Source organism: Herpailurus yagouaroundi, unplaced genomic scaffold (genome assembly GCF_014898765.1).
Source record: "Herpailurus yagouaroundi ecotype Mexico unplaced genomic scaffold, PumYag 139, whole genome shotgun sequence".
Lineage (NCBI taxonomy): Eukaryota > Metazoa > Chordata > Mammalia > Carnivora > Felidae > Herpailurus > Herpailurus yagouaroundi.
This window is the reverse complement of record NW_024412394.1, coordinates 12,824,989-12,848,973: the sequence shown is the minus strand read 5'-3', so window position 1 is coordinate 12,848,973 and position 23,985 is coordinate 12,824,989. Positions and strand designations below refer to the sequence as shown.

At 39.9% G+C, this 23,985-nt stretch overlaps 2 protein-coding genes across 4 annotated transcripts in view; one reads left to right on the top strand and one right to left on the bottom strand.

The window, feature by feature from the left end:
• LOC121029541 (mitochondrial uncoupling protein 4) overlaps positions 1-20,106 on the bottom strand; it is a 56,443-nt gene extending 36,337 nt beyond the window's left edge. The window contains exons 1-6 of one of the 2 annotated variants that reach the window (XM_040473690.1): positions 19,780-20,106; positions 17,073-17,264; positions 14,835-14,919; positions 11,149-11,271; positions 8,802-8,914; positions 5,620-5,704 (exon numbers count right to left, since the gene is read on the bottom strand). In XM_040473690.1, the coding sequence (XP_040329624.1) occupies positions 5,620-5,704; positions 8,802-8,914; positions 11,149-11,271; positions 14,835-14,919; positions 17,073-17,264; positions 19,780-19,885 (704 nt within the window). In that variant the 5' untranslated portion in view covers positions 19,886-20,106. The remainder of the gene's footprint in view (positions 1-5,619; positions 5,705-8,801; positions 8,915-11,148; positions 11,272-14,834; positions 14,920-17,072; positions 17,265-19,779) is intronic. The other variant, XM_040473691.1, reaches the window with a different exon arrangement.
• Positions 20,107-20,298: 192 nt separating this feature from the next.
• CYP39A1 (cytochrome P450 family 39 subfamily A member 1) overlaps positions 20,299-23,985 on the top strand; it is a 94,255-nt gene continuing 90,568 nt past the window's right edge. The window contains exon 1 of one of the 2 annotated variants that reach the window (XM_040473686.1): positions 20,299-20,705. In XM_040473686.1, the coding sequence (XP_040329620.1) occupies positions 20,529-20,705 (177 nt within the window). In that variant the 5' untranslated portion in view covers positions 20,299-20,528. The remainder of the gene's footprint in view (positions 20,706-23,985) is intronic. The other variant, XM_040473687.1, reaches the window with a different exon arrangement.

Here is a 23,985-nt window from a genome sequence, read left to right as displayed (position 1 = left end):
ACAGAAAGAATGTACGTATCATTGTATTATTCTTCATAATGATCTTAGTTTACCTTAAAGTCAATGCTTAATGAATTCACTAAAGAGGTAGAAAAAAGAAAAACTAAAAATAATGTCCAGTCAACAAGTATACACGGAACACCTGCTGGTGGCAGGCCCTCTTCTAGGCAGTGGGGAAGACACACCCGGTCCTGTCCCTGAGGCACTTAGTTGGGAAGAGGCAGAGAGGAAATGAATAATTTCAGATGCAGGTAAGTGCAATAAAAAAAAAAAAAAATGGGACAGTGTGCTAGGGAGTAACTGGGTGACAGGCAGCTGGGGAGAGGCTCTGGGGCAGCAGCAGAACCGAGACCTGAATGGTGAGAAGCATCCGTGTGAAGACACGGAGGAAGAATGTTGTGGGCAAGAGGAACAGCCCAGGAGAAGCCGTGGGTTAGAAAGTGCCCTTGGTGTGCTTAATGGCCAGAAGGCGGCCAGCATGGCTATGGCGTCCTGAAGGAGGGAGGCCAGCCATGTGGAAGACTAAAGAAGCAGGCAGAGATCAGCCCATGAAGGTTATTTAAGGAGTCTGATTTTATCCTAGATATGAAAGGAAGTCATCGAGAGGACAGGAAGCAAGGGAATCACCTACTTTGGTTAATAGTTAACAAATAAGAAAAAGTTCACTCTGACCGCTGTTTAAGCCTCACTTCACTAAGCTGTTTGATTTGAATACAATAACCTTACCTTTTCCCGCCAGCCTAAAGGATCTTTCTAAAATACAAGTCTAACTATGTCATTTTTCCCTACTTAGAGGCATCTAAGACTCGTTCCCTATTACCTGATTTAGCTTCTACACTGGCTGCCGCACATATTACTCCAAAATCACATCCCTCTTTGCCCATTATGCTCTAACAACATAACTAAGTGTAGTTCTCTCTACTCCCCATACTATGTAACACCTCCGTGTCTTCAGTTCTTCCATTTGGAATGTCCTGCACCCCCATCTAGTAGGAAAATTCCTGTTTTTCCTTGAATCTATGTTCAGGCATAAGGGCTAGGAAGTTTAGGCTTATCCCTTCTTCCTTTATCCACCAAGGCTAATCACTCCTTGAAAATGGCATGTCAGTTACTCAGAAAAGACAAAATGGATGTGGTCAGCCTACTGCAGAGTAAATCAAGATTCTGAGAAGATACTGAGAAGTTAATCAAGAGACTGAGAAGTGAAGAAACCACTAACAGTTCATTATATATGTGGGCATGAGAGGCAATTACAGAGCATGAGCATCCACACACTGAAAACCCATGAACTTCTTGAAACTTTTCCATGAGAAAGACATATGATGAGTAAAAGGGTGGTTGACCTGAGTCACAGAGAATGGAAGTCCCATGTCCCAGAAGCCGAATCCGCAGACTGGGATCCTGGTAGTAAGCATAACGGCTTATAAACATAAACAGCCAATGGAAAGCTGTTAGGAAACCGTGGAAAGGAAAGGAAACCGTGGAAAACTTTTAGGTCCTTCCAGGACATCAAATACCTCACAAAGACAGGGACCACTGGCTTCTGTGCCAAGGCTTTTGAAATCTCTGAAAGCTCTATGGCAGGAAGTTGAAGCTACGTTAGGAATTTTCATACTCTCTCTCACTCTAGGAAGTACCCAGACTCTGTCTCCCTCTTTCCAGCCAGGATTTATAATTCAAAGGAGAAAATTACTTTAGAAATACTTGAATTCGAGAGAAGGAAATCATATAACCTATTTCATATTACAGCAAATGACCCAACTGTATGTCATGTACGTACAGCCTATTTCATATGCTACAGCAAATGACCTAATAACTCTCTTGTGTCTCTGTCCACATAACAGCCGCTGTCTATGTGGGAAGAGCTCTTGTTTCACCATATACTTTCCAGTAGGTGCACACAACTGCTCTTTTCATATTCTTTCCTATTAGTTCAGATTCTTTGAAAGCTTAATACCATCAATTTTAATACACCTTCATATTTTCACACAGAAAATCTTAACTAACACCTAAGGATATAGTGTGCTTTGGCTAGACTTCTTTAAAAAAATAAACATTGAAAGAGCAAATAATGTGTTAAAGAGGCCTCAAATAAGATGGTATCTAGGGTCAAAATGAAAAGATAGGGCAATAAAAGGAACATGGATTTTGCTCAAGCTACTTGCACTGAAATGGACGTTGCTGCTTTTTGCTATTGGCCTTTATCGCTCCTTGCTAGTAATACCCCCAAATGAAGCCCAGGCCACAGCTGAAGTGATAATGGACAGAAAGTGACCGGGTGAGTCTTCTGATCTCTCCAGAAGGCCCAATGGCTACCTGCAAGACCAGTGTCAGATATTCCATCAGCACTGTTTCAGAGAAAGTGATCCTCTCAAGGATGAACTAAATAATCATGCTCATGTACCATCTTCACAGAGAGTAAACTAGCCAGTTTTACCTCTCAATAGCCTCATGATTTGAAAAGAAGAAAAAAGGCGTGCCTGGGTGGTTCAGTCAGGTAAGAGTCCAGCTCTTGGTTTCAGCTCAGGTCGTGATCTCATGGTTCTTGAGACTGAGCCCCACTTTGGTCAGAAAGCAGAGCCTGATCAGAGCCTGCTTGGGATTCCCTCTCCTTCTTCTCCTTCTCCTTCTCCTCCTCCTCCTCCTCCTCCTCCTTCTTCTTCTACTTCTTCTTCTTCTTCTTCTCTCTCTCTCTCTCTCTCTCTCTCCCTCCCTCCCTCCCTCCCAATCCATCCTCTCAAAATAAAAAAAAAAAAACATTTAAAAAAATAAGAAAAAAAAAGATTATTCTGGCCTTTCTGTTCTTTATCATCACCTGACCATTAATTCAACTCTCCACTGTTCCTCTGCTTTCTTTAGTAAACATAACTTGTCACCTGCTTTCTCACCTCACTAAAATCCTGACTTGTCTTTTACTGTTCCTGCTCTACCCTGGGAGAGGTACTTTTACTTACACCATTTTTAAAAATTGTGGTTAAATACACACAGCACAAAATTTACCATTTTGACCTTTTTTTTTTTTTATTTTTTTTTCAACGTTTATTTATTTTTGGGACAGAGAGAGACAGAGCATGAACGGGGGAGGGGCAGAGAGAGAGGGAGACACAGAATCGTAAACAGGCTCCAGGCTCTGAGCCATCAGCCCAGAGCCGGACGCGGGGCCCGAACTCACGGACCGCGAGATCGTGACCTGGCTGAAGTCGGACGCTCAACCAACTGCGCCACCCAGGCGCCCCATTTTGACCATTTTTAAGTACGCAGTTCAGTGTTTATACCATTTTTATTTGTATCAAACTCATTTTTCCCTTAGTGTTGATGGCTCATATAAAGCTCTCTGATTGTACAGCTGCAATCCCCTTCAAGCCTCCATGAGCATTCATTTTATTCTATGACACAGTATCCAGAACTTCCAGATCACACAGCACTGTTTACTTACTTAGAGTTCATGGTTAGCAAATTTTGAGCTGCCTCATATACCACACATATTCATATCAACCCATTAAAAAACCTGATCCGGTGGGTAGAGCTCAAAAATGAACCAAATGCCCTAAAAACTGAATGAGAGAATTCATTTTCCTAAAACCTGAATTAGAGAATAATCAGACTATGTTATTTCAGATTAGGGCTGGAATATATATAGCTGAAAATCTTATGTCTTTCCAAAAAAGACAGACCTGTTTGGTGGAGTAGTATACGGTAGGAAGATTTACACTCGCTGGGAAATCCATGGTTCTTTGGTTAGAAGTGTGGTACTTCAGAAACCATTTGGATAGAAAGACAATGAAAAGGAAAGAGTGGCAGTATCAGTGTGGGACCCCAGGACAGATCTGAATATCCTGCTCCTAGAGTAGATCATAACACTGGAACACACAGTGTCTTGAAAGATGAGAGAGTCTCACAAGATGACCCGACTAGGTCGAAATGGGAGACGAACGACTCCTGGGCAGAGTGAACAGCATGAACAAAGACAGTGCAGGAAAGATGGTAAGGGTGGGTACACATGTAATACATATGTACAAGGATGGAAGTAAGAAGCAGAAGGAAGCCGAAATCCTCAGTTTCCTCTGAAAGAGGAGGCCAGACTATTGGCTACAGAAAGTATGGTGTAGCTTGGGAACACACGTGGGTGAGAATTTGGAATGGAAAGGATGGTAAGCAAAGACATATACAGAGATTGCCTTAGTAGCACTAAGGATAACACTTATATTTAAAGTGGAGGAATAAAGAAAAGCTACTCAAGGAATATTAAGGTGAATCTGAAATGAGGAATGACTTCTATCTCTATATCTCCAAATGTCATTGGTTTGACACTATTAATATACTTTTGGGGTTCTTTAAATGGCATAAAGGGTCCTGGAATTTGGACACATGATCGGAAGCTAAATAAAATCATTATAATGTTCAGGATACTAGATATTTATAAAGTAACCACTCCAATGGATAGTTTGAAATTGTGTTGCAAAGAGATTAAGGTACTGCTCCTTCCTGGAGTGTTCTACTTCCTGTCTCTGTCAAGACTCCAGCCCTTCAAAACACTTAGCTAATCCTATCTTCTTTATAGGCCCCTCCAGATGGTTACTTTTTTCTTCCTCTTCGAATGCTACAGTAAGTAGTCACTTTCTTTCAGCATTTACCTTATGTTGTTTTTATACTTGTCTTGCTTTCCCCTTGGTCAACTCCTTGCAAAGGAGCCTGGGTTACCTTCTGTACCCACTGCAGAGCCCTGCAGGTGCCTTTATCAAAAAGATGCTCAAACATATCTGTGGGACTGAATTTGAGAACTGAATCACCAGAATCTGACCCCAGGAGGGTCCCATCAGGGTGCAAATACTTGGGAAGGTTTAATATGAAACATTCTGCACCTCTGTCTCTCCCCCGTTTTAACTGCAACTATTTTTTTTTAATTTTAATAATCTATTTTTTAATGTATTTTTTTTACATTTATTTATTTTTGATAGAGAGAGACAGAGAACAGTGGGGGAGGGGCAGAGAGAGAGGGAGACACAGAATCCAAAGCAGGCTCCAGGCTCTGAGCTGTCAGCACAGAGCCTGACGCGGGGCTCAAACTCACAAACTGCGAGATGATGAACTGAGCTGAAGTCGGACACTCAACCGACTGAGCCACCCAGGCGCCCCAATAATCTATTTATTTTTAAATTTACATCCAAGTTAGTTAGCATATAGTGCAACAATGATTTCAGGAGTAGATTCCTTAATGCCCCTTACCCATTTCGCCCATGCTCCCTCCCACAACCCCTCCAGCAACCCTGTTTGTGCTCTGTATTTAAGAGTCTCTTATGTTTTGTCCCTCTCCCTGTTTTTATATTATTTTCGCTTCCCTTCCCATATGTTCACCTGTTTTGTATCTTAAAGTCATCATATGAGTGAAGTCATGAGATATATGTCTTTTCTCTGACTAATTTCACTTAGCATAATCACTGCAACTATCTTTAAGAAAATTGTCCTTTGTAAAGAAAATCTGTCCGTTGTACTATCACCTTACTGTAAGGGTAATACCACTAGATTCTCAATCAAAAGAGACAGAAGGTTAGAACTGATGCCAAATATGCAAGGAAAGTGACACACAAAAAAATCAATCAAACTAAAATAATCACTTACCTTGATAAACCATGAGTCGTGATATTGTCCTCAAGTGGTGTATTCAGTACCAAATAGTGTTTCACCGTATCATAAGTGGTTAAATCTGGCAATTAAAAAGAAAAAGAAGGCTGGAATATTCATTCATTGGACAACAAATGTCTTTCATGTTGTGAATATGTTAGGCTGGGGGCGGGAATGAAAGACACCATTATTGTTCTCAAGCAGAGGAAAGCAAGCCACAGGTGGAGGGGGAGGAGAAGAGGAAGAGAGACAGACACTCAATTATATCGTTTGAACATCTGAATCCAGCTAAGCATAAAGTGAGCTCAACTGGTGGCCTTTCTCAGTATTTGAGCTGATAAATTCCTTTTTTTAATCCTAATTTAAGTTGAGTTGCAATTCTGTCACTTATAATAAAAGGTCCTGACTATTACTCTCTGTTAAGCTTTTTATGTTTTTTTTTTTTTCTTTCCTAATGACAATGCAGAGCTGTTAAGGAGCTTTAAACAGGGCAGTGGTATCTCATAACACTGGAGTCTTATAAAGATTACCTACAGTGAAGCACAGGGAAGTGAACTGTAAAGAGGCAAGAATGGATAGATGCATTTGATCATTCACTAGATGTGTGAGCGTCTACCATGCGGTAGGCATTATTCTAGACGCTGGGGAAAAGAGCCGTGGACAAACCGAACAAAATTCTCATTCTTTGTTGAGGGATGAACAATGAACAAAGAAGTAAACCATATGGCATTTCAGATACAAATAACCAATAAGGCAAAGCAAGGGGGATAAGACGACCAGAGGGTGGAGAAGAAGCATGTATATCAATTTTAAAGATGGTGATCAGAGAAGGCTTCTTAATAACATCTGAGCAGCAGCCTAAAGAAAACATGAGAAAACAGACCTTGGAGATAATCTAAGAGAAAGTGTTCCAGGAAAAACAACAGTATGCATTATATCCCCGAGGTGACAGTCAGCTTCGTGTGTTAGAGGAACAGCAAGAATACTGGTCTAACAGGAGCAAGTGTCAGAGAAGTACGAGTCCAGAGATGGAGAGCAACAGAAGTCAAGGGAGGGTTTTCAGCAGAGCAGTGAACTGATCTAAGCTATTCTTTACAAGGAGTACTCTGCTTATTTGGCTGTGAGGAGACTATAGGGAGACAAGGCAGATGAGACATGAGACGATTGCATTTATTCTGGGAAGAGATGATGATGGTTTGGACAAGGGAGTTGTGGAGTGCTGGTCAGATTCAGGACAAGTTTTAAAGGCAGAATCAACAGGATTAGCCAGCAGACTGTATAGAGAGCGAAAGAAAGGGATCAAAGAGGACTATAACATTTTGGGCTTAAACACTCTGTCTGTCAGCAGGGCTGACATTTTTGGAGATGGTGAAAATGAGAACTGGCCAATTTAAAATGTTTTAAGTAAGATGATGGATTGGTGACCTTGATGGGAGCACTTTCAGATGCAAGGTGGCACACAATGGCTGTAGGGTGGGTATGGGGAGACCAGTTTGGAGGCTTTTGTAGTGATCCAGTAAGGGAAGATAAATTATACTTGGACAAAGGAGTGGCTCCTTGGACAAGAAGAAGTAGGTGGATGTGAGCTTTAGCTAGGAGACAGAAGTGGCTGGACTTGAAGTGAAAGGAAAGAGACAAAAATCATGCTTAGGTTTCTGCGTTGGTCAGATGAGAAGGTGATTTTATCATATTCTGAGATTGGGAAGAATGGAGAAGGAAGTGGTTTGATAATGAGTGTGGTTTGGACACAAAGCAATGTATTTGAGAAAACCTAAGTGAACATTCTGAGTAAATAACTGGGAACCTAGGAGAGGAATCTGAGCTACAAGAGATTTTGAAGCATCGAATTGAGAAACTACAATCAGACAAGATTCCTGATAACCAAAATATCCACAAGTATGATACAGTAGACATGGATGGACTGAAATGGCAAAATAATAATAATAAAAAAAACAGATTTGCTTTCTTTGAGGTTTATGTGATATGTTCCTACACCCCTCAAAAAGGCTATCTGTTAATTTCCTAGAATCATATAATTTTGGTCTTAGAAATGGTTCTTTCATTCATTAATTCATTCATCAACTGTTTAGTGACTACATGTAAGGGACTAGGAAAATAATGATAAATAAAACATGGTCCTTGCCTTCAGAGAACTCATAATCTAGTGGAGATAAACATATACTAGAAAGCAATGGAATGAGGTACAAGCAATAACAGAGATAAGCACCGGGAACTTCAGAAACACATGAAAGGACATCTAACACAACATGGCTAGGGCAGGGTGGTCGTGGGGTTCAGGAAAATTAAATGGTGGAGAGACACTTCAGCTGGTGCTAAGTGATCTGCAGGAGGAAACTAGATAGAAGAGAGGGAAGAATAAAGTATGAGGTGAAGAACAGTGTGATCCGTGTAGGCAGTGGAACCTTCTAGTTTGTGACTCTCTACTTTATTCTTTACTCCTCCATCAATGAATTGCTCAATTCCCCGAAGCACCAGTTGGATTGTGCAGACTTTCTGTGTTATGTGATGAAATTTCCACTTTGTTCTGTGAGGGATGAGAAGCCAGTGAAGGGTTTTAAGGGTCCCAGTACCATGTTCAGATGTGTATTTTAGATAAATCCCTCTGGGTATTGGGTACAAATAATGAGGACAAAGAATGACATCTGCTGGATGGCTGTGTCAGTGCTCTAGCTATGTGGCTTTGATGGTGAGTATTGTAAAAATGGTGGTTTTAAGGACACTATGGTGTTATGTATTGGGGGGGGGACACTTTTAAGAAATATTTAGAAGACAGAAGCAATTAGTGACTGAATATCAAAGGTGAGGGACAGGATGAGTTAAGGCAATGTTCAGGCTTCCAGCCTGGGGTGCCTGGCTGCACAAGCTGGGTTAGACAGCAGTAGGAGCAGGGTTACTGGGGGAACGATTATTTAGTCTTAATATCCTTATTGTCACAATTTGCTTGTTTTAGGAAATCCTTTTCATAGATCACCATGGAGAAAAGTAAAAATGCTCTAGGGAAAATATTCAATTAAAATATTAACAACATAAAATAAGACTGTTGCCAATATACATTACTAAAACTAATAAAAAAAATTTCATTTTCCCCAATGTAAGTGCTTAACCTTACGGTGATCAAGGCAGTATGACTTCTCAGAATTCAATAAAGTTTCCATTACCTCCCATATTCACCAGTGCTGCTCTTTGTATATTGGGTACCCAGCCTGCCCAAAGCCCACGTATTCCTCCTTCAGATAAGATTTTTGCAAATGCATGATGCACACCACGAAATCTAAAGGAAAAATAATAATTAAATATGAAAATTCTATGCATTTCTGTGCATGGAATGCAGCTGGATAAGCTTTGCCTATAGCTGTTATGATCTGGAGTAAAATAACATCTTAATTATCCAGAATTGTTAGAAATTAAAGCAATCCATATAAGTCAATTTCCAAAAAAAACTTTTTTTTTAGGGGAAAAAAGCTGACATTTGACTTAAACATTTTTTTACTGAAGTCTTTATCAACTCTCATCCTCTTCTCAGATTATTAAGCAGGTTAAAATTCCTTTCTTGATATTTAGCCATCAATGCACATATTAAATCCAGGAGGGAAGCTATCAAATGTCTGGGTTCATTTTACTAGTACTACGTGAGACCTGCAAATTTTGTAATTTCACCAAATAACGTTACAAAATCAATCCCCAAATATTCTCAGAAAGGAAATGACATTTTTAGCCCAAAGAGTAGGGAGGGTAATGTCATAATAAGAGTTCTTAAAATTGAGTACTTATGGCTTTATAAAAATTTACTATCCTATCCTGATTTTGCTCTTGTTTATGGTACACAAGTAAAAAATGAGGCTGAACCATGAATCAAATCTGGAAACCTCTGTTATAAAATAAAAGTCTGGGTTTTATATAGTCAGAAATACCTGGAGTTCCATGCCTCCTTTACCATTACTAGCTGAGTGGCTTTTCTTGGGCATTACATTCCCTAAGTCTCAGCAAAAAGATAGTATGACATATTTACTGGGCATGCATAATGGCTCTTATGCTACATGGGAAGTGATACTCACAAATGATGGCCCTTGTAGCTAAAATCTGTTGTGCACTTACTAAGCACAAGACTTTTTATATACATAAGATACATTTTATTCCTGAAAACTCTATGAAATATGTATTAATATTTCAATTTCCATCTGAGGAAACTGAGGCTCAGAGAGGTTAAGGAACTTGACTAGGGTTGGAGCTAAAAGGTGGCAAAGGCTGGATATGAATCCCAGGATGTGTGACCCCAAGGTTGATGTTCTGTACATGAAATGTTTCACTACTACATCAAACCAAAAATTTCTAACAGTGGAGACAAGGGGGAAAAATTGAGGAGATTAGTTAAAAAGTCAGATTTTTCTGGATCCCAATAATTCTCTCCATATATCCAACCATGGCAACATAGCTGTGCCCTGCTACTTAGTAATTAACTCAAAGTGGTTACAAGACAATCAAATGGGCCCTGGGATTCTGTAAACTGCTCGGTTAAGTCAGAGTGGTACCCTTTTGTCCTCTGTGGTGGGTGTCCTCTCTCTGTTTGCAGGGCTCAAGGGGGATGTGGACTGCCAAGCCCAACCTCATTTTTCATGGAGCCAGCTGGAGGAGGGGCTGAATGGAGAGCAGTGGTCAGTGGTGGGCTCTCGAAGGGGCTGCCAAAGCCTCCTTCCCCTCTGGCCCAGTCACAGACCTGCAGTGTTCAGAGGAGCAGACCTCTTTGTACTCAGTCCAAGGCATCCTGCACTTTTCCTCTTTTCTGAGAGAGGTCTATCAATCTCTAAGGTTTTGCCCTTCTTCCAGGGAAACAGTCCAAGTGGTGTTTCCATCAATTATTTAACATAAAACCTTTGAAGAAAGGCAGACTTCAATAATGTAGAGTAATGCCATAGGAGAATTTTATATCACAAAGTCAAAATGAAAACCTTCCTTCAACTTGGGGAAAAGAGACGGAACAGAATTAGGGAAGTGGAAAGAACTTGCAAGGTCAGTCTTGCTATTTCCCTTCTTTCAGGGAGAAAGGGAATGACACCTAGCTTTTAGACATGGCTGAGCCAGGCCATCTGTCATGCAAACCTTCTGAGATTAACCTTTTCAAAGATGAAAAAACAGAGACGAGGAGTGCTAAGTGACCTCCACAGCACTAACCCATAATGGCAAAGCTGGGATTCACACTAGGGCAAATTTTAGTGATCAGACGCTATATCAAAAGCTGTAGCAGGAGACAAGTCTAGCTGACTTGGCTGGGAAAAGCAGCTAAGAGCTATGCACGCATAGAATTTGTCTGGTAGAGAACACGTGCACCTTAACATGCAAAGCAATGATCCATGTTAGCTCTCCTCTTAATGAAGGTATCTTCCAAGCTGAAGAAGTCAGAATTAAGGTCTCTACTGCACAGTGGATTGCAAAAATGCATAAATCATTAGGTAAGTGTTCAAAGTATGATGGGGGAGAGGAAAGGTATCAGTTAATTGGAGAACTTACCGCAAAGGCTTCCCTTCAAGTTTCCTTTTTCCTTCCATTTGCATCTGAACCTTCACTAGATCAGTTGGGTTGGCTAAAAATTGGCCAACAACACCAGCCATCATACCTCCAATCACTGACTTCCTAATTATGAAAGGAGATACATTTTTAATAGTTTCTATGAATTTCACAAATTTTGTAGTGAACAGCACCAAGCTGGTACAGCCCCCGCATAGGGGACTTCAGACAAAGTGCAGAAAAGGATAGACCCAAACAAATCACAGGGGAAGGCAGATGGTTTGTCTGTTTACTGAAGGGAGGGTTAAAGGACTAGAAGGAGTTGAAATTCAAATCTGGTTTCAGGGGCCTTCCATAGCCTGAAATTCAAAGGAAGGGCAGTTGCTTCAAAGACATAAATATGTGAACTGACCATTTAATTGTTGCTTAATTCTGACCACAGGGAAATAAAAAGAGTGCAGATGTAATCAGTCTAACAGACAGAAGCTGGTCAAATTTTGTAAACTACTATTTTAGTAGTTGCAAAGTAAAAGGGGTTTGAAAACTTTCCTCTCTTTGAAGAAGCTCTCTCTGTCCCTAGAACTTTCTTCTCCTCACCTCCCAAAGCCAATAGCGATCATGTCTAGACTACTGCACTTAAACATGCTTTACCTTTTCTTAGGAGACAGGGGGTATTTTCTTTCCTTTTACTCTAAAACAATATTAGAAGAGGTACAAATGGGTACAGAGTAAAAAGGGTCCCTATCACCAGTTCCCCTCCTCTGAAATAATCACAATTGCTAGTTTCTTAGGGTGTCCTGGACATAACAGTAATGCATTCACTGAATGCTTATTATGTCAGGCACTGTTCTAAGTATTTTTAAAAACATCATTTCATTCTTATCTCAAACCTATGATATTAGTACAGCTGTTACGTTCTCTTCACAGATAAGGAAACTGAGACATAAAAGCAGTTAAATGATAACTCAAATCACACAACTAGTAATCAAAGAAATTAATTAAAATTATCTTTTAGCCATTACATTAAGCTATTAATGGGAATATAAGTTATTATATTATATATTATATATAAGTGAGTGGAACAGCCAAGATATAATGCCAGGAAGTCCGAGTGCAGACCACCCAGTCTTTTTTTTTTTTTTTTTTATGTTTATTTATTTTTGAGAGAGAGAGAGAGACAGACAGACAGACACAGAGTGCAAGCAGGGAAGGGACAAGAGGGGGGCGGGGGACACAGAATCCAAAGCGGCTCCAGGCTCTGAGCTGTCAGCACAGAGCCTGATGTGGGGCTTGAATCCATGAACTGTGAGATCATGACCTGAGCTGAAGTAGGACACTTAACCGACTGAGCCACCCAGGAGCCCCTGGACCACAGAGTCTTAAGCACTAAGTTACAACTGACAGTGCACACACAAACATGTATGTATAAATACTCCTATTTAAAGGCATAAATGTAGAATGCCAGGCTGTATGCTGTTTCACACTTTGATTTTTCCCTAATAATATCTTTTAAGATATATTTTTCCTAATACTGTATCTCAAAGGTTATCAATTCATACAGAGCTGCCTCGTTTAAAAAGATTGTTTCATAGCATCCCACTTTATGGACACACCACAATTTATTTAAACGGTGTAATGTTTAAAAAATTTGAAGATTTACAGGACGTTTGATAGGCCCTGCCGAATTATCTTCCATAGACTTTCTATCAATCTCCAGTGCCACCAGTGGCCTACCAGAGTGCCTGGTTCTCACGATCATGAACATGGTACACCATAATTGTCTTTCTCTGCGAGAATCTCATAACCATGGCCTCCTTGGTAATTGTGACATAATTGTAATTCTTTAGGCATCTGTCTCTATTACTGTGTGCTCAGTGATGGCAGGGACTGTATCTTTTTCATTACGATAGCCTCAGTATTAAATACAGAACTGGCATGCCATGATCATTCAATAAATACTTACTGACTGAATTAATTGTTCGGACTGGGTCAAAGGACATCAAACCCATCCACCCTGAGAGGTGACTTCATGGTGAAATACTTCCTTTGAACCCCTTATCTACATCTTTCTCTGCTGGGGGTTGGATTACAAAATGCAAGGACTATTAATCTATTCTATCACTAGTTCTGGGAAAGCAATTAGTGTAACTTAGTACATTACACTTTTTAAAAAACAGAGCCAACAGATTTCATCTGGAAGGTGAAATTCTGCTTATTGCCCTTTCCTTACAGTTGTGACTTCGACTTTTTTTTTAGGCCAGGAAAGATATTATTACAGACATCATTATTGGTTAGTCATATAAAACTTACCTCAGTCTTTCAAAGCTCTGCATTATGCTTTTCTGAATAAATATATCAAAATTTACCCACTACCCAATTGATATTTACTTTTTTTATTATTTTATTTTTTTTAGATTTTTTTTAACATTTATTTATTATTACTGAGAGACAGAGAGACACAGAGCGTAGCAGGGGAGGGGTAGAGAGAGGGGAAGAAAAGAATCTGAAGTAGGCTCCAGATTCTGAGCTGTCAGCACAGAGCCTAACACGGGGCTTGAACTCAGAAACTGCGAGATCAAGACCTGAGCCGAAGTTGGTCGTCTAACCAACTGAGCCACCTGGGTGCCCCGATATTTACTTTTTTAAAAAAATTACTAAATGGGTGATGGGCATTAAGGAGGGCACTTCTTGGAATGAGCACTGGGTGCTATATGTAAACGATGAGTCACTAAATTCTACTCCTGCAATCAACGCTACACTATATGTTAACTAACTTGAATTTAAAATTTAAAAATATATCTAATTAAAAAGAGAAAAAAATACTATTATCAACACTGCTACAGTCGATATCTTTGTGTGTGTGTGTGTTTATGCATTGGTACAAGTATTTCTGAATGTGATTATATCATAAAGGAAGAGTTGCTGGGTCAAAGGATTACACATTTAAACATTTTAACAGAAATTTTATTCTCAAAAAAAAAAGCTCTCTAATAACTTATATTCCCATTAATAGCTTAATGTAATGGATAAAAGATAATTTTGATTAATTGCTTTGATTACTGGTGAGGTTGAACACTTTACATGTTTAACAAACACATAGTTTTCCCTTTGTGAATTTTGCCTGTTGATATCCTTTCCCTATTTTTCTTTGTGTTTTTATGTTTTTAATTTATTTATATTTAATTTATTTATAATAACCTATTTCTGTTTCTGTTATAAACACTCTAAGTGATATGCACTTACATACATTATCTCATCTAATCGTACAAACACAAAAGCCTGATGGTAGGTATTAGTTCTACAGCTAAGAAAACTGAAGATAAAAACGATCAAGTAATTTAATCAGCTTACATATATACTAGTAGAGCAGGAATTTTTGAGCCTCTCTCTGTCTGACTCGAAAGCTCTTTTCTCAGTAGAAAGAGGCATAAAGGAGGTGCTCTGTAAGAGTTCTTTTAACATTAAAATATTAAATAATATATATAAAACCTTAATATACATATGTACATGTTTGTTTTATGCTGTATGCAGTAAACGCTCAATTACTTGAATTTACATCGTAATTATTCTTTATTTTAAGCCTATGACAAGGCAGTTGTGGCATAAATGTACAATTTTATGTGTATCTGATGGGTAAACATGAAAGCCTCGGGGGCAAGAGCACATCCTATTTTCAAAACAAAACTTACCAAAGAGGATAATGCTTATCTTCACTTTTGCCAAACACAACTTCACGGAGATGTTCATAAGTGACCATGCGCCCTCCAGAGTACACTGTGTAAAACAGATCATTTAAAACGTGAATTCGGCTACATGTTTAATAAGACAAGAGGACATTTTGACCTGAGCTAGTGGATCTCTTTAGCTGTGTCTTTCCCTCATGCGCCCTATGCTTCAAACACGTGGGTTTTTCTTGATGTTGCTCTAAATGTGGCATGCATCAAGCCTCAGGCCTTCTCACAGGCTGGCTGATCTTTCTTGAATGGATTCTCCCTTCTCTGCTTTGCTAACTCCTCCTAGTCCTCCAAGATTCAATTCAAAGAACATGTTGTCTAAAAAGTGCTCTGTTCTAGACTGCCATTGCACCTGCCATGCTTCTCCTCTGTTCTCCCAGAACTACCCAGGCATACGTCTAATAGGACTTTTATCACATTAATTGGAGATTAACTTGGCTTCGTTGCTTATCTTTCCATCAGACCGTGAGCTTTTCAGGGCAGGCTTTGTGTGTTTGCATTACTCTGTGTGCCCTCTCAAGGACAGAGCTTGGTATACAGCAGGGATTTTCCTTGAACAAACATGCATAACTTCATCAGATGACTTATTATATTAAGGTAACTTTTCAGTCAAGTATCAAACATATGACATGAACCTTAACTGGAAAGCCATATATGATGATCCACAAAATACAAATGAAAAGAAATCAGAACAATCATGGGAAGCAAAGGAGAAAATTAAAAAAAAAAAAGAATGGAAAATAAAAATCATTAAAATCAGTACATGGTATTCACAGAGAGCACTTTTCGTGATATTTCAGGAAGTCTGATCAAGGGTTTTAATGTATGCAAAAATATACGAAGCACCAAAACACCAACAGTCTCCGTACATACTTCTGGATAGCTCTTGAAGAATACACTCTTAACTTACTCATCTGAAGAACTGAAACTTTAAAAATAATAAGCTGGTGAATATTAAGTCTGGACACTTTTCTGGTCAAAGGTCCCTACATATTTGAGGAAATATTATGAATGTAGAGGAGTACAATGCCATGTCTGTCCTACCTCCTTTGAAACCATGTTTTACGTTCTCCCGTCCACAAGCTGAAAACCCAACAACTATTATGTTTGTGAGTGCCACTTTAGAAGCAGGGCAGAAAAGCATCTTCACTGGCTATGACATAGTTACAACTATTTTCCTTGAAGAATGACTGAAGGCCCACACAGGTAGTTAGGTAGCCTTGGAAACTGAGGCAAAAATCAGCTGCACTGCAATTACTCCACTGCCAGAATAGGATTAGTCATCCTTGTTTTCTTTCAGAGTTACCTAGTCTGTAACATACGGGACAGAGACTGGCGAGATTTGGCATTTAAGTCAAATAAGTTTTAATTTGCAAAGAACACGAAAAATTTAAATTTTGTGTTTTAAAGTTTCCAAAGTAGAGAAATGTATCGATTATTCATTTCTTTTCTTAAAAATCTTCAAATGTGGGGTGCCTGGGTAGCTCGGTCAGTTAAGTGTCTGACTTCGGCTCAGGTCATGATCTCGCGGTTCGAGCCCTACCATGGGCTCTGTGCTGACAACTCAGAGCCTGAAGCCTGCTTCAGATTCTGTGTCTCCCTCTCTCTGCCCCTCTCCTCTTCATGCTCTCTCTCTCTCAAAAATAAATAAACATTAAAAACATCTCAAACATGTAGAAGAAGTAGAGAAAATAACTCCCTCTATATCCTTGAGATTGATCAATTGCTAACATTTTTGCCATATTTGACTCATTTTTTTCCTTCTTTTTTTAAATTTTATTTTTTATTTTTTAAAATTTATATCCAAATTCGTTAGCATCTAGTGCAACAATGATTTCAGGAGTAGATTCCTTAGTGCCCCTTACCCATTTAGCCCATTCCCCCCTCCCACAACCCCTCCCGTAACCCTCAGTTTGTTCTCCATATTTATGACTCATTTTTTTTCTTAAAGTCCATTACAGACATCATGACAGTTCATCCCTAAATACTTGTATGTGCATTTCTAAAAATTTAAGGTGATTGTTCCTTAATTGCCTTAAATTGGTAGTCAATTTTCTTCTTAAGAGAATATGTATTCATTTATCACATTAATAGGAAAAAAGCTACTGGTTTTTGGACACGGCTAAACACAAAAGCAGAGGACACAAACACAGCACTCATAACAAACTTACCAGATGGAATCAAGATAAATACCTACGTGTCTGTAAATGGCAGGTGTCACTCCTTGCCAAAGCTTTAGGAAGCCTTCTTCTTGAACAATGCCTAGGGCTGTGCGCACCATGCCCCTATAGGGAGCCGACTCTCTTGCACTGTCTCCCAACCGAGCAAGAGCCGCTTCTCCTTGCATTTGGAGTCGAGTTTTTGTGAGATCGAGGGGAAAGGTTGCTAACAAAGAAAAACAAAATGAGGGGGAAACCCGCAACATTCAGAGAAACCAACAAAAATTCTAAAATTCTAAAGTCATAGGTCTAATATTTTAGTCACTACAAGATGGGCGGTTCTCAAATTTTAGAGTACATCAGAATCAGCTGGGGAAATTGTGAAAAAGTATTTATTTCCCAGCCCCATGCTTATGGATTCTCAGTAGGTTGATGGGGGTTTAGAAATCAGCTGATTCTTATGCACTCCCAAATTTAAGAATCATTGTCCCAGATTACCCCCCAGATCACCGGGGGTGGGGGGTAAGTGACAGGATTTGGGCTTTTTTTACTCAGAAATTTCAGCCTAAAATATACATCAGTCCTTAATTTTTGCTTTCCCATAGGAATAACTTCAAATATTCATAGTCTGTGATGTCCCCTTGACTGCAACCATGATTAGGACACAATGTGACTTTTAGAATACTGTACTACTTATGACAGGTTCCTAATAAATGCGGGTGAGCTGAATTCTATAATTTCATGGGTGATGCTCACTGACCCCAAGTTTGAGATATGGAAGATGTAATACAGAGTTTATAATGTTGTCTCTTTATACAAGGGCAGCATGCTCAATATACTTTCGAATAAGGCACATACCGAATCGTTTTTCCAGCACTAAGTTTTATGTATGGCCTCCTCACAAGTACCCACTGTACTTGAAAACAATTTTTCTAATAATTATATTTTGAATTCAAGCTAGACATTTTACCTTGAAACGATGAAGCTAACTGGCCCACATTAGGAAGATCAAGCTCATAACTTTATAGGCATAATGTCTTGAATAACTTAACCAGACTCAGAGAAGCTCATGCACATTATTGACATTACATGAGTCTTTTCAATGACCACCGCCTGACACAAAACCATAGTTACGCTTTTTCTAAGAGAAGACAGTAGGGGGGAAGGGAATATTAAATCTTACCACTGGTCTTTGGAAAAAATATCTTGCTGATAGTTCCCCTAAAACAGATGTCGTTTGCATGAAGACAATTTAAGCCATGCTTTCTTAACATATGAGCCCCGAAAAGTCTTATGATATAGGCACGTCTATACCACGTGCCTCTCAAAATAATTTTCGTTTACTTGCTGGTTACTTAAATAACGCTTCAGGTTCCGATCCTAAATTGTTTTGTACTCAAACCATCTCATACTCTGATTTCCCCACCTCTCATGCCCAGCCCCCACACCATTCTCCACAAATTTTTAACAAAAGGGTTCTGTGCCAAAGCCATTGGTCACAGGGGGAAACTATCAAGTTAAGAAACAAACCGGCAAACAAACGAAGTGCAAATACCTAATTCAGCAATCTGATTTTGCACGTTTTAAAAAGCCGATGAAGTGTGTCTCAGTAAAAGCAATGAATAACAAAAATTTCCCATCAGCTTTAGAAAAGAATGAAGAAAACATAGAGGGTCCAAAGGGCAAGAGTGGAGGAGCATAAAAGGCAAAACAACAGACGGTGCTGGCTCTGCAGGAAATACAAAATAATACAAACACTCATTTCACAAGAGGACAAACTACCATTGCTTAATGGTAACACATCAAAGCTGTTGTTCCCCCCTCCCCCCGCAACAGGCAAGAAAATGAAAGGGTATTAAAATGCACAGAGAAGGCTTCAAAGGGAACACATAGGCACTCCGCTTACAAAAATCCTTGGAAAGAACGCCACCTGCTCATGCAAGGGCATCCGAATTCTCTCCAGGTGGTCTCGAGTTTTCTCTGACTTGCTTATGCATATGTAACTGTCCATCTTCTACGCTCTTATGGTGCTTGATATCTTCATTATTAATAACTAGCACAATGGAACTGTCTGTCTCTGCATGTGTCCCCACCCGCCTGTAAGGTCAGGGTTGAGTCTTTTAAGCTCTATTACCGCAGTCTAGTATTGTAGCTATTCTGATAATGTTGCAATTAATAAGTGCCCCGCTTTGGACTTAGCATTTGACTTCTCAGAATCCTGCAAGGTAAACACAGTATAGATGAGCTAAGCTCAAGGAGGACAACTGACGGATGTTGAGTAGACGATCCGTAAGTGACAGGTTAATAACGTAAGTCCCACAAGTTGGTTCCACAACTTGGACCCAAAAGACAATGATCTAGTGAAGCTATGTAAGAATATGAATCAGATGATCTCAGTAAGGATGAAAAGTGGATTGTGTTTTTATTAGAAGGTCATCCTCGCGGAAGGGATAAGGATTCCTACAGAGGAATGACCGCTCATGAAGCTTCCAAGAGTAGACACTCAGGCACAATGGCACACCTCTGAGGGAGACGAAATTGTTAGGAAAAGACCTTGGTGACCTCCAGTCCTCCTCGCAAGGCCGGCCTTGCCCCCGCCCTGCCACATCTGCCAGGCAGGTGTGCAAGAAGAGAGAGGGCGCAACCCAGCCGGCCGAACACCCCCGTGCCCCTCACCCCCACCCCCAGCGCGGCACCTCGACGACTCGCGGGGGAGGCCCAGGCGGGGGGCGGCCGGGTACCTAGCTCGGCCACGGTAGCCGCGCAGCCCGACAGAAGGAACTTGCTCGCCCGGGGCCATCTCTGGGCGAGCGGCAAAAGCCTCTCCTCATCCTCTGGAACCGACATTCAGCAGCAAGACAGGACGACAATGCACCCCTTCTGGCCGGCGCCCCGCGCCGCGGCTGGCCTGCCCCTCTGCCAGGGCGGCCCGTCCTCAAGCGGCGAGCGGAGGGCCGGGGACCATTTCCCTCGCTCGGCTCAGTCAGGCGGCCCCGCGAACCTGCAGCCTTCCTAGCAGCCCCGGCTGCAGCGGTCCACCGGACTGAGAGCAGAACAACAACGCGAAGCCCACGAGGCTTCTGGGAAATGTAGTCCGCCGGGCTGCGCGCCTCTTGGGCGCCATTCTCCAATTGGCCGGGAGCGAAGCTCCCTCCGCGCCGCCGGCCCCGGTCTCCATGGCAACGGCGCAAGTTCGCCCCGCCCTCCACCCCGCCTCACCCGCGCCCGTTCGGTCCAGCCCCAGCGTTTGGTCCGGAGTGGCCAGGGCAGGAAAGACAAGTGGAGGTGGGAGGAGGGAGCGATGCTGCAAAAGTCATCTAAAAATTGGGGCGGGGAAAAGAGGCTACAGTTTAGAAGGCAGACAAACTGCGGAAGTTGTAGCAGACAAGTTGGCAGGTCCAGTAGGTGCACCCTTCCAAGAGGGAATGAGCAAGTGCCACGGCGGCAGGATTTTTACCTTCTCTGATTGTGGAAGGCGCTAGACAAAAACATGGAACTAATTTCCCCAACAGTGATTATAATCCTGGGTTTCCTTGCTCTTTTATTATTCTTTCAGCGGAAGAATTTGCGTGGACCCCCGTGCATAAGGGGCTGGATTCCTTGGATTGGAGCTGGATTTGAGTTTGGGAAAGGCCCTCTAGAATTTATAGAGAAAGCAAGAATCAAGGTATGTGGCCTTAGCAGGTGGGGTTTGCGGAGGAGGTAATGTTTTCTTTTTTATTTTCTTTCCCGGGTTCTCAAATGCAATACTAGAATACGGAGAACATACCTAGATCCACAGATAAAGACGATCATTACTCAACTGTTGACAGCTATTCCTTATGCAGGATTTTTCGAAATAGATTTTTATCGATTATGAATAGATTTTTATCAGCTCGTAGCTGCCCTTTTGGAAGTAGATACATAATTTATAAATGCTAGTTACTTCACCGTAGTTTAAAAGTTCTAAGTGTATACACATTAGCTAACAACTTGCAATAATTCAGAAACACAGAAGTGAAATACAGTTAAATTAAATTTATGAAAACGTGTAGTAAATGCGTGTCCGAACTGAGATTAACACCAGGCCGCTGTAAAAATTGCTTACAAACGGTCTTTTCAAATTTAGCCTGCGCTGTATTTTCAGCTGGTGTTCTTATTTGATGATGATGAGATCCATTTTCACTGCATACTAAGATTAGTAATGTTGTTGTACGAGACGTTTTTGTCCTTAAAATAGCTTTTAAATACAGTGTATCTTTCAAAAACAGGATATAAGTTACTGCCAACTTTTCCCCTTTATTGCTACCAGTGCTTCAGGGTGCATTGCTGTATGTGTGTCGTGTGGTTGTGCTGTTGGCACTTATCCAGTTGTTTCCTCAGAATAAATTCCTAAAAGTGGAAGTGCCTAGTCCAGTGACATAAATATTTAAATTGTTTATATTATTGTGTTACCCTTGCAAAAAAAAATGTAACAATATACACCTTTTCCTTTGAGTGTTCGGGATTGCCTACCTCCTCATATTCTAGCCCACTCTAGATACCATAATTATTGAGAGCCAGATATAGGAAAAATGATATCTTAAAAGAACGTTTCTTTGTCTCTGGTAGCCTTTCTTAGGCATATGATTTTAATAAATTTTAAGGAACGTTTCACTGGCTTGTCTCAGAAGGTCAAGCAAGGTCAAAAAGATTATTGTTTTCTTCTAAAAGGTGTGTGATTTTGTATTTTACATTTAGGTCTATGATCCATTTTGAGTTATTACTTTTGTGTGTGGGGGGGTTGGTAAGAGTCAGGGGTGAAGTTAATTTTTTTCCCCAATCTGGATGGTCTCGTTGTTCTAATTGTTCCACTCTCCTTTCCTCACTGGTTGCCTTTGCAGCTTCTCAAAAATTAGTTGACCATATACATGTAGATCTATTTCTAACCTTTATATCCTAATCCATTGATTTATATGCCCACTCCTTTGTTGCTAGTACTCTGTCTTAAATACTGTAGTTTTATAGTAAGTGTTTAAACCAGGCAGTGATAGCCCTCCATATTTCTCTGTAATTGACTTGGCATTCAAGATTCTTTGCATGTTATTATAAGTTTTAGAATTGGCTTGTCAATATGTATCATAAAGACTGCTGGAATTATGATTGGAAGTTTGTTAAATCTATTAGGAAATTAGGGAGAATTGACTTCATAATAATATTAAGTCTTCAAAGCTATGAATACTGTCTATCTCTCCATTTTTTAGCTATATGATTTCTTTCAGAAATATTCTGTAGTTTTTTGTGATGCGATTGTTAGTTATTTTAAGTATTTTATATTTGGAGGCACTCGTGGATAAAATTGCTTTAATTTTTGTTTTCCAGTTGTATCCCGTTGAAACATAAAAAATACAATCTGTTCTCTTTATGTTAACTTTATTCCCTGTGACTTTGCTAAATTCACCCTATTAGTTCTACTAGCTAATTTGGAGATTCCTTAGGATTTTTATACATAAACGATATGTCTTATAAAAAGATAAATGTACTTGCTTTTTTTCTGATCTTTATGCTTTTTGTTTCTTTCTCCTATATTATTACCATCAGTAGGACTTACAACACATTGTTGACTAGAAGTGGTGAGACTAGACAAGCTTGTGTTTTTCCTAATGTTAGCGAAAACACGTTCAGTATCTCACATTTGAGTGTGACGTTAGCAGTAGATTTTTCAAAGGTGCCTATTTCAGTCCTGACCTTCAATCCATACCAAGAATTCACAGATGCCACCAGGGAATTAAATAGTGATTTATTACCTGTTCATCTTTTCCTAACTGCCAGTGAAATCCTTATCTCACCTGGTTCTACCTCATCCTACAACAAAACAGAAGCCTTTGCATTTGTTTTAAAAGCTGCAAAGTATTCCCTAAATTATAGTTTCCTTCAACAGTGACTTAATAATTGACATACAGTAGTTTGTTTCCCATTTGTATGTGTGAAAATGTATCCATAGAATGAATGATCAGATTCAAAGTATAAAAGCATTTATAATTTAGAGTGAAGTAGGAAATCTTTTGAGAGTGTTTTGAGCAGAGGAATGATGGGATTTGACTTAAATCTTAAAGGCTCACTTTGGCTGCTCTGTTAAAAACAGGACTGTAAGAATAAAAGAAGGATAATTTGAAGGTTCTTTGCAGTAATTCAAACTTGAGGTCAAGTGGTTTGGAGATAGCAGTGGAAACTTGAGAAGCGGCTGGGTATATGTTGAGGGTGGAAGCAGCAGGATTTCCTGGTTAATTGCACGTGGTGTGTAGAAGAATGTGAAGGGTCCAAGATGGCTCCAAGAAGTTTGGTTTGAGTAGCTAGGGAATGGGAGTCCAGTGAGATCGCCATGATTGCAAGAACTTACTGAAAGGGAAGATGTTATCAGAAGTGCAGCTTTAGATACATAGGAGTTTGGAATGTTGACATCCAAGTGGAAATGCTGAGTTAAGTAGTTGGATAAATGAATTTGGAGTTGCAAAAGACGTCCCATGATGCACAGGTTCAACCTCTTTTGCCTGTCTTCTATAGCTATCATTTCCCCTAAAATTCTTTTCACATAATTCTATTTAATATTTTTTGCACTTCTATATTGTATTGTCTTTAGACTATTTCCTATAGTCTCCTTTGTGCTTCTTGTAATTATTATCTTTTATTTAGAAATGTCTTTATCGTTTCTTTCTTTCCTCAGTTCCTTTATCTCCTAATTTTCCTCTATTGTCTGGCTGTTTCTTCCATGGCTTCTTATGTTTCTTCTTTGCTTATTTCTTTCGCAGTTGGCAAAATTATTAGATTAATTTTTTTTTGACTCCAAAAATAATTTTGCATTACAGGTTTTAGGTGCCCTATGGCAGAATGTTTTTGGTGAGTTACTTCATCTGTAAGGAAGTTCTGATGTCCTTTTTTGCCCTTTTTTAAAGAATTTTTCTTACAGTGGTGACGTTTTCCTTTTTTGT